The sequence below is a fragment of the Prionailurus bengalensis genome, chromosome B1 (assembly GCF_016509475.1).
Source record: "Prionailurus bengalensis isolate Pbe53 chromosome B1, Fcat_Pben_1.1_paternal_pri, whole genome shotgun sequence".
Lineage (NCBI taxonomy): Eukaryota > Metazoa > Chordata > Mammalia > Carnivora > Felidae > Prionailurus > Prionailurus bengalensis.
The window spans coordinates 176,107,502-176,123,705 of NC_057344.1; the positions used below are offsets into that span (position 1 = coordinate 176,107,502).

General features: G+C 37.1%; 1 protein-coding gene across 1 annotated transcript in view; it reads right to left on the minus strand.

The window, feature by feature from the left end:
- The window catches only part of DTHD1 (death domain containing 1), a 64,508-nt gene extending 50,769 nt beyond the window's left edge, over positions 1-13,739 (minus strand). The window contains exons 1-5 of the mRNA XM_043572809.1: positions 13,380-13,739; positions 10,289-10,904; positions 6,000-6,327; positions 3,020-3,199; positions 259-503 (exon numbers count right to left, since the gene is read on the minus strand). Of these exons, the coding sequence (XP_043428744.1) occupies positions 259-503; positions 3,020-3,199; positions 6,000-6,327; positions 10,289-10,904; positions 13,380-13,650 (1,640 nt within the window). The 5' untranslated portion in view covers positions 13,651-13,739. The remainder of the gene's footprint in view (positions 1-258; positions 504-3,019; positions 3,200-5,999; positions 6,328-10,288; positions 10,905-13,379) is intronic.
- Between the last annotated feature and the right edge of the window lie 2,465 nt (positions 13,740-16,204).

Genomic DNA, 16,204 nt, shown 5'->3' on the forward strand with positions numbered 1-16,204 from the left:
TTAACCATGTTATAATTTCTTTGAAAGCAAAGATTAATTTTACCTCTTCTGTGTCTACCCTACCACACAGCATACATTTGGGCCTTTTGTGGGTCTAAAATCATTACCTTTCATGGGTCTACAATATTTTATATCTATAGTAAAATGTTGCATGATATTTCAATAATGATTTTTAAATATATGACATCAAATTACATTTTTAAATTATTTACATTTCTTTGTTTATCATCAACTCAGAGATACAAGGATTTAGCTCACCGGTTGAGGTACAGTGGTATGATCCTTTTTGTAGTGGCACTAGCCATTCTTTTATGATCTATCTCAGATGCAAGATTTTTTTTATCAGGGTGTGGAGAACAAGGTAGGAATACAGTGACTGGCTTCTGGAAAGGATGTACCAAAGGGTGCTTCATGTGGATCAGCGGGCTTGTTGATATCACCGGGTAGGAAGTATCTTGCTGTGTTTTTAAATATGCCACCAAAGATGGGTCAACTGGTTGGACCTAAATAAGGAAAAAAATGCATATATTCCTATATTTTGATAGCAAAAGATGCAAAGTATCAGCACATTTCTAAGCCAATTTTCTGAAAATTTGACAGAATCTAGTTTTATATATTTCTCTATGTGTTGTTGACTGGAAGCAACACTGAATTAATTTATTAAAAAACACAGCATTTGGCCCGCCTTTTACAAAGTCTTTCTGAATTTAGATTCCTTGTCCAATGTTATAAATAACTGAGAAATACTCATTGTAGGCAACAAAATGACCTAGAAAACAAAATAGACATTTTACGTAATTTCTAATTAGAACTGTTGTTAGATCAACAAGAAACTAGAAACTAGAAAATAAGACTATATCTGTTTCCTCTCACACAAGAGTGGCTAATAAAAATAGCTAGCATAATTCTAAAATTTCAAAGTTTATGGAAAATACTTATGAATACATAGTTCATAATATGGGTTTTTCCCCTAATTTTTCTTCTTCGTTAACCACTTACAATAACTGAGAGAAACAGGAGAACATGAGGGGAGAGTCTAGACTGGAAGGACAGAAAATATTGAGAAAGCATGTCTTCTAAAATGTGCACTGATGCTCTATCATATCTTGTGTATACTTTGCAAATGGTGTTTGTATATATTAAATCCTCATTCCCGAAAAGGGATGTTTTATAATTAAATATAACCAAATATTCATAATCATAAATATTTAAATTGGTTAGCCTCTTTTTTTGCCATCCTCTCAGATGCAAATTTTGAATCATATGAATGTCCCAAATTCTGGCATCAATCCTATCATAGATACTCAACATATGTTTTTGTTAATAAATATCAAGACACACACACACACATACACACACACACAGCTAAAAAAGCTTTCAAATAAAGCAGGGATGTACTTTGGAATGAGATTCATTATGCTCCAAATCCTCACTTTATCACTGATAACACTGTATGTTAGGTCATTAAAAATATAAGAAGAGCACCTGGGTGGCTCAGTCGGTTAAGCGTCCAGCTCTTCCTTTTGGCTCAGGTCATGATCTCACAGTTCGTGAGTTGAAGCCCTACATTGGGCTCTGTGCTGAACATGAAGCCTACATGAGATTCCGTATTTCCCTCTCTCTCTGCCCTATCCCTTTCATGCTCTTTCTCTCTCAATAAACAAACAAACAAACAAACAAACATTAAAAAAAAAATCTGGACCACTTTCTTACACCATACACAAAAATAAACTCAAAATGGATGAAAGAGCTAAATGTAACACAGGAAGCCATCAAAATCCTGCAGGAGAAAACAGGCAACAACCTCAGCCACAGCAACTTCTTAGTAGACATGTCTCCAGAGGCAAGGGAAACTAGAAACAAAAATAAACTATTGGGACCTCATCAAAATAAAAAGCTTCTGCACAGCAAAGGAAACAATCTACAAAACTAAAAGGCAACTGACAGAATGGGAGAAGATATTTGCAAATGACATATCAGATAAAGGGTTACTATCCAAAATCTATAGAGAACTTATCAAACTCAACACCCCCAAAAATAAATAATCCAGTGAAGAAATGGGCAAAAACATGAACAGACAATTTTTGAAAGAAGACATACAAATGACTAATAAACACATGAAAAGATGCTCAACATCACTCAATATCAGGGAAATACAAACCAAAACCACAATGCGATGCCACCTCACACCTGTCAGAATGGCTAAAATTAACAACTCAGGCAACAACAGATGTTGACTAGGATGTGGAGAAAGGGGAAAACTTTTGCACTGATGGTGGGAATGCAAACTGGTGCAGCCACTCTGGAAAACAGTATAGAGTTTCCCCAAAAAATTAAAAATAGAACTACCCTATAACCCAGCACTTAAACCAGTAGGTATTTATCCAAAGGATACAAAAATGCTGATTTGAAGGGGCACATTCATATATATATATATATATATATATATATATATAAATATGTATATGTGTATATATGTATATATATGTGAATATTACTTGGCAAACAAAAACAATGAAATATTGCCATTTGCAACAGCATGAATGGAACTAGAGTGTATTATGCTAAGCAACATAGTCAGAGAAAGATAAATATCATATGATTTCACCATGTGGAATTTAATAAACAAAACAGATGAGCATAGGGGAAGGGAATAAAAAGTAAGATAAAAAGAGAGGGAGGAAAACCATAAGAGACTCTTAAATATAGAGAACAAATTGAAGGTTGCTGGAGGGGTATTGAGTAGGACAATGGGATAAATGGGTAATGGGCATTAAGGAGGGCATTTGTTAGGATGAGCCCTGGGTGTTATATTTAAGTGATGAATCATTAATTCTATTATTGAAATAAATTAATAAATAAAATTTAAATAAAAGACAAAAAGGATAAAAAAGAAAAGTATAAGAGAAGAATTCATTTACTGTTATATTAAATAGTGGTATCTTCTTTATCCTTTTGGGACTATGTTTGATGACCCACAAAATCTATGAGAAGAAACTTACCAGCTTTTAGCATTTACCTTTAATTGTACCAGTACTGATGAGCCAAAAACTCCTGGAGGGTAATTTAAGGACACTCGGGAATCCATGCTTGGCTTAAGAGTATGGCCTTTCTTTGTTACTGTGAAGGACTCTTTCTTTAAACAAGACACAACAGAAAAGATACCCAACTTGTACACTTTGACTTCGGCACAGGTCCCCTGTATGGATTGAGGGCATGAAAGGACATTAATGCGGCACTGTTCAGGGAGTATCTGCTGTACATACTCTGCTGTGGGGAAAAAAAAAAAAGGAAGAAAAAAGAAAAAGAGTCTATCTGCTGTCCCTGTAATCTCTCACAATTGAGAAAGATTTCATTAACACCAAAGGGTTGGTCATTTCATGAGATGAGGTGGAAGTCGATATTAGTTTCTCAAATTTGGACTACGTGATAGAAAAGAGAGAAATAAATATATTTTTAAATTTAAATTAAATCCCCCCCCAAGATGTATAGTGAATGAACAGTCCCATTTAGTGTTTTCATAAATATTAACTATTTTTGGAATCCTATGTTCCTTTATCAGAATAAACTTTAAATATTGGCCTTTAGGGGCACCTGGTTGGCTCATTTGGTTAAGCATCCAACTCTTGGTTTCAACTCATGTTATTTCATGGTTTGTGAGTTTGAGCCCCCCACTGGGCTCTGTGCTGACAGCCCAGAGCCTGCTTGGTATTCTCTCTCTCTCTCTCTCTCTCTCTCTGCCCCTCCCCTGCTCTCTCTCTCTCTCTCTCTCAAAATAAAGAAATAGACTTAAAAAAATTAATAGATATTGGCCTTTATCCAGAAAATTCAACACTTTTTTAGGAAATTCCAAATTTCATTATTTGGGTAGTTTATGCAAACACTAAAGCACCTGTACCGTCAGCAAATTCTTCCTTCTGACAGCTCACAATCTCTTAGCAAAGTCATTTTTTCTATTCTTCCCCTTCATGCAGTGGGAACAAAAAAACCCCAAAAAAACTGGAAAGAGACATTTGTGTTTATTTTTTATATACTGACATTTACATTTGTAATGCATATATGCAGTCACATATTGAAGCTTTTTTTATCATACAAAAGGGAACTGAGCACATGAAGGAAAGCAAAATGATCTATTCGTGTAACCACCAAAGCTTAAAATGTGGAGGAAGGCTCTATTGGTCTATTGGTAATTTGATCTATTCATGTGTCCCCCCAGTCCGGCTCCACCCCAGCAGGAGTGGATAATATGCAGACACACACACATAAGCAAACATTTCAGGGACACTCACAACGGAAAATAATCTATCGTTTAAAAACTGAGGAAGACATTTCACAATATCACGTCATGAAACCGTCATCGGGAAACTTCAGGGCGAGATGAATGGTCTTCATTGGCTGAAGGGAAAATGGTGAGAAGTAAGAAAGAAAAGTCTTCCCAGAGCTGGTGGTGGTGGCTGTGCATTTTCTGCACATTTGGCAGATGCTGGGAACCAGAAGTGTTTTTAAGCATGGGAGTTGCCATGAACAGAAGTCTGATGATGGTTTGTTTATCTGACTCTAGAATTAGCATTCTTAAATGTTGGATGAACCACATAAAATTTTGGAAGGACTCCAGAGTTTAAAATTTTTGAGCTAAGAATGGGGATAACTACCCTTGGAAAATTATAAAAAGCATATGCTTTTTTATTTTTAGTAGAGGACGGACCTCTTATTTTGTTTTCCTTTTTGCTTTGATTATCCATTTACTAAACATCTTGCCTGCCCATTTTGTGAAAGTCACATGTACTATCAACAGTTTTGCTTTTATAATGTCAGTCACGTAGACTGGTCAAGATGAAAAAGCCACAATCAAGGGCAATGCTGATCAGACTATTATACATGCAGTCTTCCTAGACTAAATATAAAATGTATCAGGGACATGAATTGGAATAAATAATTAGAACAAGCTTAGCTTTCATATTCTACTGTATAACCTTGTTTGTAACTCAGAAAAGTCCCAAATCAGAAAAAGAAGAGATGTATTATAAAGAATTTCTTGTTTTGTGGAATTTTTAAACGTTGACTCCTTGCCCTCGTCTTCAAATAATGATGACTTACTTAAAGCTAAGAAGAAAAATATTTTGTTTAATGGTAAATTCGGTGGCCCACAGAAAAATCTTTAACCTTAGTTCCCGTCAACTTTACGCTAATTTAATAATTGTTATATTCTGTCTTCAAAACAAGAATTTGTGACAGTAGAGAAGTTCAGAGTTATTACAATAAAGTCTAATTTATTAACTCCTAACACATGTTTATAGGCTACTTTTATCTTAAGTGCGTTTACTCATTTGATCCCTATGACCCTATCAGGTAGACACTATTATTGTGTTCATTTTCAGATAAAGAAATAGAGTCTTGGCAAGGTTACATAATTTACCCACGCTAACACAGCAAGAAAGTATAGGACCCCTTCTGCAAACCCATCCGGTCTTCCTCCACAACCCACATCCTAACTACCACATATACTGTCTTCTGTGTATAAACAAAACACAATTTATAGACTTAATAACTATCGCCAGGCACGCGTGCGCACACACACACAATTGTTCATTTTTTTAAACATATTTTCCCAACTCATGAATGATAAAAATAAAACTAGTATTATCTGGGGATACCAATCTTCTTAAATTTAGACAGAGGTCCGTCACGTTAGAAATGTTAGTCTAATGCTAGTCTAGGGCAGGAAGCTGAGTAAGCCATGATTTTGGTTTTGTTTTCCAGGTGAAAATACATTTGCTGGGTCCTAGACACAAGTTCTTCATTCCTAAGTTTGGTCAATAACTTCTGCTCTTTGATCTTTATAGATAGCAAAAAATAAATAAAAATTGTGAATTCACTGGTGTTAACCTAATCAGCCTTATTACACAATCTATCTATATCTATACACAATCTGGTAGCCTGACTAATATTTAGTAGAGGAGTCAAACAGCAAACGTAGATATAGCCAATGTTTTACCAACCTTGTAACTTCTTCTCATTCCTTCCAGTGAATTTGGAGTTAGGTAACTTGATCCAAGGTTTACGTCAGACACTTTCACCATGATGTCTCTGTAATTTCCCCTGTAACGTGCAGTAAATGGAATTGCAATGCATATTGGAAATGGAATTTCCTTTTCCATATCTGAGCACTCAACAGTGATGACATTACTGACCAACTCTTCATTATCACTCACTACTAAAGAACTCATGCTATTAATAATCCGGCATTCTAGATGCTGGAGAACATTTGATGGTGCTGTAATATAACAAGACACTTGGGGGCTGGTATCACTCAGTGTATCAAAATACCTGCAGGGAAAAAAAAGGCAATTATTTAGTTTGTGTACTGTATAGCTAAATGCATAAGAGCACAAGCTCGAGAGCCACGTTGTTTTGGTGTGGATCCCAATTCTTCCACTTAGTAACTCTGTAACCTTTGGCAAGATACTCCACCTCTCTGTGCCTCAGTTTATTCAACTGTAAGACAATTCAACTCAGTTTATTCTCACAGACTGTCTCATGAGAAGGCTGTGAGAATTAAATAAACTAGCGTATGTTAAGTAAGTAGAAAGCTATGCCTGACATAGTTGGTATTGTATATTACATATATTAGCTATTGTTACTATTGACATTACCACTATTATTTAGGTGGTTGATTTTTCAGTTTTGTTCACTTTACAAAATGAATCTGAAGACTGCTAATGCTTTTTGATAAACCAAGAACTTATACCTGAATCATTTACTAAATTTAAGGGAAGGAGACAAATATATATATATAATACATATCTGGTATTGGAATTATCCAAACACATTACATCAAATGATGATGTTTATTATGTTTTTGCAAAACACTGAGAAAGGTACAAAAATACTGTGAATTTATGATTAATCAAGGTAATTAGAAGCAGAATATTTATAATCCTCAAAGAATCAATACAAACACTTATTCTGACCGTTTGTTATACTCTTGCTTATTATGACTATCACTTTTGCCAAAGATTTTAGAGTCTTAAACATTTAAATTCAGGGGCGCCTGGGTGGCGCAGTCAGTTAAGCGTCCGACTTCAACCAGGTCACGATCTCGCGGCCCGTGAGTTCGAGCCCCGCGTCGGGCTCTGGGCTGATGGCTCAGAGCCTGGAGCCTGTTTCCGATTCTGTGTCTCCCTCTCTCTCTGCCCCTCCCCCGTTCATGTTCTGTCTCTCTCTGTCCCAAAAATAAATAAATGTTGAAAAAAAATAAAAAAAAACATTTAAATTCAGATTTGAGATCGGTCAGTCCCTTACTATTTGCTTGACCTTAAATATCAATAATTATTTTTTTAAATGTTTATTTATTTTGAGGGCCAGAGGGAGAGACAGAGAAAGAATCCCAAGTGGGTTCTGCATTGACAGCACAGATATGGCTATGGTGCTTGAACCCAGAAACTGAGATGTGGGCTGAGCCAAAACCAAGAGTCTGATGCTTAACCAACTGAGCCACTCAGGTTCCCCAAATACCAATAATAATTATTAAAATAGCTAATATGTCAACTCTCTCTATGGACCAGATTTTAGGCTACACATTGTTTCTTTTTTTTTATTTCAAGATTTTATTATTTTTCAATAATATTTACACTCAACATGGGGCTTGAACTCACAACCCTGAGATCAAGAGTTGCATGTTTTACCTGCTGAGCCAGCCAGGGGTCCCCACGTTGTTTCATTTAATCCTTACACTAGGGTGTCAGGCAGGTACTACTGTCATCACCTTTCACAGGTAAGGAATCCATACAAGAATCCATCTGTCTTTAGTACAAATGCCCACATGTTCTAACATAATATTCTCAAATCACTCCAAAGCACTGGCTTCTTTGTCCATTACAAACTGAAACTAATGCCTAATTCACAATGGTGTGAACATGGAATGAGATAAAATATTTAAACTTCTCATAATAAGGGGTTAGCATAAAATATGTGCTCGGTAAACGTTAGATCTCTACATTAAAATTACCAGCTGTAGTTTCTCCTCTTCTGGTTACTTCACATTTCTCACCAGTGAAATGACTGAAATGTTGGCAATGCGAAAATATATAAGACGATCAGTATAAAATGCAGCATTCATACCCAGCTCTAGAATAATAAGGTTTTAACCATTTTTCAATTATTAGTAGATTAGATTTAATAGTGCCCTTTAACATAGATATCAAAAACAAAACAAAACAAAACAAAACATGTTGAAATTGTAGGGAGGGTCATTTATATTGATACTTCTGAACCTGTAAATTTAGAAAGAAAATTACCCAGTACATTGGTCTGTTTTTATATTCTCTGATGACAGTAATAATGGTACTTCAGAAAATGAGAGACAATTTTGGAATTGTTTAATAGAGAATACACTGACTCAGCGTTGTATAACTTCAAAAATGATTCTCTTCTGTGCCCTGGAAATGATCTGCATACACTCTTCTAAAAGACAGATGAAATGAGTGAAGAGACCTATAAATGCTTCCATTTCCTCTAGGCTTAATCAAATAGATCTAGTCCAGCAGCTAAAATAATCAGATTGGTTTATTTTAGTCTTGTTTCCCTTTGAGTCTATACATACTAGGACAACAGTAGAAGAGATAGGTTTCTTACAGAAAACTATCCAGCAAGGAATCACAACAGATTCCCAGCAAGATTTTGTTCATGACATGCATATTTTAAGTGATCTGATGGTGTTCTAGCCTGAGGGATTTAAAGGAGTCATCATCTTTATAAATATGCAAGCCAAGCGCAATTGGTTTGGATGCTATGAAGAGGAAATCACTAACCAGGGAACACCTAGGGAGGTGTTAGAGGGAGTGGTTCAGCAGTGACTCATTAGTTGATGCTTTGAGTCATTTCTGAATATAAGAATATGAAGTGTTAATATTTTTCTCCAGTAAAGTGGGTAACTACATATTAACTAACTTAATAGTTGTTTTGCAGGGGCAGTAGTTCTTTGAAACTATGGGGGTCTTTCATGCATTGAATGCACTCCTATGACATCTACAAAATTCACTAGATTCTCAGCCATGTAGGGACCTCACTGCTAACCTAACTCAACCTGTTCATTTTACTGATGAGATAGGTAAGGTCAAAGTAGCAAAATGAGTTTCTTGAGGTCGTTGACTCAGTTGTGGTGCTGTCCTGGAAATGGTATCGTACACCTGAAAACAACACCACACGTCATGGCAGAGAGGGGTTAAATGAAGTTTGGAAGTGTGTGGAGTTTGGAAGTGTGTGGGAGGTAGAGAAAGTGAGGGTTGTTGAGAGTGAAATCAATTATATACTAACATGAAGGCCAGCGTGAGCAGCTACAAAGCGATGCAGTGCTAGGCCCTTTACGTGATTTTCCCATTTGACCTTACCAAATAATCCCAGCAAGTATATACAATTTCTACAAAGCAGAAAATAGGGCTAAGAGATGAAGCAAGCTGCCCAGGGTCACAGAACTATTATGTAATAAAACAGGATATAAAATGTTAAGTCTTTCTGATTCCCAAAGCAATGATTGTTTTCATTCTTCTCCATTGCCTTCCAAGGGTGTGATATTTGCTAGAAAACTATGGCTTGTGAATATTTTTTTTATTTGGACAAATAGGGATTATTATTCCCTTGTATAGGGGAGATAATTCCTGAAGTATATCAGTCAATTTCCACTTTTATTCTTTCACATGTCATGGGCTCTTCGGGAATCTGGTAAAAGTTTTGAACCATCTTCAAAGATAAAATAGGTATGAAAATACACATTTAGTTTTAAAAACTGCTTAAAGCTTACCCATGCCCCCTAGAGACTACAGATACAGGTTAAGAATTTATGATAATTCATAAATAAAATAAATGTGAGGATTTATTTGAGGATATAACTAAAACAAATCTGAGGCTAGAAAATGCGTTTCTGGTATATGAACTCTCTGTAATCTCCTAGTTTCTTTTTATTATAATGGAAAGAGAAGTGATTTAGAATACCATTCAGGTTCTGGACAATTGCTCATTTAAACTGCTTCCATATATAGTCAATTCCTCTCCCTCTAGAGAAACATTGAGTGTTTGTTTCCTAAAACTATAAAAAAAATTAGTAATAGCTGCCATATAAATTTTGCTAAGAGTAATTTAAGCTGAATTATTGATTTGTAATATTTTGGGGGGATGATCTGAAAGGGAAATGTAAAATTCTAGTCATGTATAAATACTACGTATAAATCACTATAGAAACACACATATCAGTAGGCATTGTATAAGCACCACTCACATTACATTTACTTACTCCTTTTCCATTATGTTATTCTTTTGCTTTAGACTCTCTGAATCATTGGAAAGGAGACTATTCAGATATCTGCTGGAGATATCACATGTTATTGAGGATGTGGTAATCTCTTCTCTTTGGTTCTCTGAGGTCTCTTGTATTTCTCTTTCTGTTGCCTGGATTATGTCATGCGTCTCTTCCCTGTTGCCATTTACGTTCTCAACAGTCATGTGTTCTGTTTGTTTATCATCTTCATTTTCTACATTATCTGGGAACATTTTGTTCTCTGTTTCCTCTTGCTCTGTTATATCTTCATTCAATGATGTATTGTCTTCTTTTTCCACTAAGTCTGAATTCATATGTGCTTTATTTCTTTTTAACTGGACCTGGTTCGTATAATGACTTTGCTCCCCATTTGTGGAAGAAACAGTAGCTGTTTCTATGACATTCTGTTCCCCTCTTGCAGCAATGTCTGTTTCTTTGATATCGTGAATGGTGGACATTGTCTGCAGTGGGGTACATTCATCATGCATGCCGCATAAATTACACATCTCCTTTTCTTCTTTCTTTAGAAGTGTAGCAGTGCTCCCCAAATATTCATTTATTTTCATGAGGCAGTCTATGAAAGTAGTCATTTCTACACACACACACACACACACACACACACACAGATACATAAAAAGAATAAAATACAAAGCTGAAACAAATTATATTTCTCCACTGAGGTATGGCAAGATAACCTTACAAGCCTACCAAGACCCTTACCAGTCATTTAAGCCCATCTCCCTCCTGAAGGAGAAGTCATTTCTACAACTGTCATTCTTTTAACATGTCTAGGAATTGGGGACAAATTGTTTTTTACTGTAGAGGCAGAGAGTAAGTCTAATACCTTCTTCACATGAAAATACTTTGAATATTTGCAGGCAGATACCATGATCTCCCCTACACAGCCACAAAACTATTCAACTGAACTCAACATTTCCCTCAATCATTCCTTGATGATTTAGTATGACTTTGAGACTTGTTCCTTATCCTTTTAAGGTACTATATTGTTTATCAGTGATCCACTTAAAGTATTTCCCTGAAATTCAGCAAGACACTTCAGAGGAGACTTGAGTAGCAGGCATACCATAGCTACATTATTTTTACTGGTGTAGAAACTATACTTTTTTAGGTACTTTTCTGGCTGCTATGAGAATTAAATTAAGTTTATACTATTCTTCCTGCTGAGCTTGTGATCATTTACAGTTTTCTAATCAGCCTTCCAAAGAGTAGCTTTAATTGTACAGCTTCTGATTCTCTGATTAGAACCTGCATTAGCTACTCAAGGACTATTAAACCAAGTCAAACCTCTTCACGCTAGTGAAGATCCTCGTGATCTTATTTGAAATAATATTTTACTCCATCCCCATGTCCTACCATTCTCTTCTTTGTTCATCCCTCCTCTGAGGTCATAGCTCATAGCTCAGGTCATTTGATCACTTCTTGCAGGCTTAGCAATTCTCCAATCTTTAGAATTCAATTCTGAACTAAGGAATGTGTAATTTAGGGCCCCATACATAGGTCAGTATTTTAAGAATCATCATTAAATCATCCTTTTACAAGTCTAGGTTTATCTTTGGGCTCCAATTCTCACAACTTGTGTTTTTGTCTTGTACCCAAGACCACCTTTATTTTGATCTCCTATTCTGGTAGCTGTGACCTTATCATTTTCCATGAATAAGGTTTTGTCTTGATATGTTGCCTAAGACCATATTCAACTCGCTCCAGAGACTAGAGTCCTAGGTATGAGCTCCAGCTGCCATTGTCTGGATCATGCTGCCTCTGGGCAGATTTCCCCAATGCCTACCATCTGCCTTCTAGATAATTTCTTAACATTTTCTGCCCTGGATGCCTGATTGATGAGACCTGCCCACTTACCTTGACACTATATTATTTAGAGTTCGATTTCATGATACCACCCATCTTCTTATCTAGAGTAACTGTTGTCTGAGATCATATTCATCAGATACAATATTCTTCCTGTCATACTTCTCAGCACCCATAATTGGGACTATTCCCAAGAACCTGCTCCCCTCTCAGTGTGTGTGTAAGGGAGTGTCCAATTCTATAGCCCAGCCCACCCCAGTCTTTCTACTGTTTTTTTATAATTAATGGATTCAAGCTCAAATAATTCTACAAATAGAACTTCATCATATTCCAATATAGAAAAACTGCTTGTTCTGTCTCAAAACAGGAATATTTTTCTGCTTAAAATTTTTTTTTCTTACTGTTTATTTTTGAGAGAGAGAGAGAGAGAGAGAGAGAGAGAGAGAGCATGAGTGGGGGAGGGACAGAGAGAGAGGGAGACACAGAATCCAAAATAAGCTCCACACTCTGAGCTGTCAGCACAGAGCCCGACATGGGGCTCAACCTTCAGACCATGAGATCATGACCTGAGCCGAAGTTGGTTGCTTAACCAACTGAGCTACCCAGGTACGCCAATTTTCCTACTCTTAATTGTGGATCCTGCTAATAATACCCTTGCCTGGAATGCTTTTTCAAGATTCCTAATTTCCAGCTGCATGAATCCAATTCATTCCTTAAGATTCAGCTTATTTATTTTAAAAAAAAATTTTTTTTAATGTTTATTTCTGAGACAGAGAGAGACAGAGTATGAGTGGGGGAGGGACAGAGAGAGAAGGAGACACAGAATCTGAAGCAGGCTTCAGGCTCTGAGCTGCCAGCACAGAGCCCGACGCTGGGCTCAAACTCACAAACTGTGATATCATGACCTGAGCCGAAGTCAGTCGCTCAACTGACTGAGCCACCCAGGCACCCCACTTAAGCTTCAGCTTAAAATACAACATTTGATCTAGCAAAATTCCCAATTTCCCATTCTAAAAATGGAATCATTCTTGCTTCTGAACTCTTAATGTACTTTCTTTCTATTTCTCGAATGGAACTAGTTTTGATATCTCTTGCACTATTGTGCATTTGTCTTACCTTATCTCCCCGAATAGTCCTTTATGGACAAGACTCCATCTTAGCCTTCTTCGCATGCTCCTTAGTACCTCTTAAAGTGACTACTCAATCAACATTTCTTAGAGAAAGAATAAAAAGAAATACTTGCCTTGTTTCCAGATACACTGATTCTCCTTGTCAAGCAATACATACAGCTGCTGGCAGGTAGAGCGCAGAGTCTCTGCAGTGTGCTCCAAGAGTTGGTGAAGGGCCCCACTGAGCTCTTGCCCCAGAAAGACCACTGTGGCTATCCAAGTGGCCCCGCCAGCCCCTTCACAATGGCTATCTCCCAGGAGGGCCTGTTTTAGCATCAGATTTTGTCTCCAAATCTGCTTCAATATTTGGCCTAGTTTACCTGAGCCCATGTCTTCTGAATCCATTTGTGCTCCAAGAGTGGAACGCTTCTTTTCTGCCAGCAAAGCCTTGAAGGTTTAGCGAATTCAAACTTGGCAATGGAACTTCTCTTAAAATCTAGGAGATGATCCAAGTCAGCTAGCCAAGCACTTTCTCGCAACATAATAGTTTATTCAGCTTCTTGTTGACCAGTGAAAAGTTACTAGGTGACCAAAGGAGGGGCGTTCCCACACCCTGGGTGCCATTGTGTACAGAGTACATTAATCACAGGGATAGAGCTAGCTCACACAATCCCACTCTCCATGGAAGTTTTACACATTCAATATGTATATGAGAAGCCCTATGTGCCTTTCGAGTTTTGAGGCAACAAAATATAGATTCTATGGTGGGATGAGAACTTTATTAATCAAAGGTAAACTGTTTAACAGTATTGTCAATAAGATTCCTATGTGATAATTAAAAATATTTATGAATGAAATAATATGATGTTTGAATTGTTGCAAAACAATCAGGAAGTGTTGGAGTGGTGTTGAGATGAGTTAAGATGGGCTGCTACTTAATTGTTGGAGCTGGATGTGGTTACAGGGATGGTCTTTATGATTTTCTCTAATTAGCATATATTTATAATTCTTTTATAATAAAGAGCTTTAAAAACAGAGTCCTCTGCTAGAGTACATCTATTACCATTGGTTAGGTAAGTCAAATTAGTACCTTTTTATACAGCAAGCCTGCAGTGGGATTGAGACAGGTGCCTGGCCACTTTCCTCTGTGATAATTTCTCTCTAATTAGATATAATGCCCCTTCACTAAAATAAAGCAAACGTGAAGAATGGCTCTCTCTGAACTAGCAAGGACTCTTCACCATGTATAATTAAAATTCACATACAACAGTTTCTCGCCACTACTGATGTTTCAGGTAGCACATTATATGAGGCCATTGCAATACAGGACTTGATACAAGAGAAACTTTGGGGGGGAGGTGCCAAGGAATCCCCCCTCCCCCCGCTTCCTCCTCTCCAATCCCCCTCCCCTGATTAGAGAGAACATAGCACCTGGAGAGGGCAGTGAATTCCAGATTCATATTCTTTCAGAGATACTGGGATGAAGTGAAAGCTTTCCAAAGGGAGGACCAGACTGCTTCTCCCCAAGCCATCACATTTTCTCATTTGACACTGCGATTCTTAGAGCCACACTCATGATGCCTGGATGACAAGATAGGGAAAGAAAACCCAGTGAATAAAGAATAAAGAATGAACCACAGGCCTCATTACTGCCCACGCTGCCTGTGGTTTGAAGAGTCTTCAGGAAAAGAAAGGGAACGGCATGAAGCATGGTGGCAGGGTGGCCGAGAGAGGAGGGCCTCTGTGAACCTCGGTTCACTGAAAAGGTGATTTCTTTTTGAGATATTAGTTCATACATCATGGGCCACTTTGTTTTAATATTTTTCACCATCTTCTCAATACTAAACACTTTCTGCTTCAATTTTCTTTTCTTTTCTTTACTTTTTTTCCCTTTAACTCCTGAAATATGTATGTAATCCTCAGTAATAGTGTATATAATGGCTTTCAGTCAATGCCAATTCTGAAAACTTTCTATAGCATTTTCTGTGGGCTGGGCTTAAGGGCTAGGCAAGAGGGCCTTTTTGGACTTGGGAGAGAGGTTGACACCTAGCAGATTATGAAAATGCAACTCAGACTTTGTGAGAGATAGAGCAGACATATACATAAAAAGGTCATGCAAGCTTTGAGGAGTAAAAAAGTAAGTCCATCTAGAGGCCTGGGAGGTTTTGGATTAAGAGCTATAGGATGGTCTGGATTTGAGCAGGCTAGAAGATAGAGAAAAGGAACATTCTAGGGTAGGAAATAATCACATGATCAAAGGCATGGAGGCACGAAATGACCCAGTGCAATCAAACATGGGAAAGCCTGGCTTTACAGGAAAATTCAAAAACAAGTCGGAGGAAGTGATGTAAGAAGGATCTAATAACTGAGGAGAGTCGGGGGAAGAAGTTGGAATTTTGTTTGGCAGGCAAAAGAGAGAAATTAAGTATTTCTAAACTAAGTTGAAAATATGACCAAAGTTGTGCTGCAGTTTAGATGGTAGAGACCCAGGGGGCAGAAGGCTTGAGGGCCCGTATTAGAGCAGCAACCGTACAGGCAGGGAAGGAGATGTCTTGAGAAAGGAGTTGAAATCAAGTGACTAGAACTCACTAAGTCATTAGAGGAAGAGGAATCAAAAGCATTGAAAATCCATTCATTGGTTTAAGAAATATTTATTGGCCATTGGTGGAATCACTGTGCACGGAGAGAGCATGAGACTAAAACGTTTTAGTTGAGATGAGCAAATAAATGACAGAACAATTCAATGAACTAAGGAATTTAGGAAGAACGTTAGAATAGGTGAGTAGATAATTTGATTAATTTTGGATTTGCTGAGTTTGAGATAGCTTAGGACAGTTCTTTGAAATGTACTATAAATTAAAAACAAAGAATAATATTGGCATATTTGAATGTCATCAGCAAATAGGTGATGGATGAGTCCCTGGAAGTAGAAGAGATCAATGGAGATTTATACTATGCA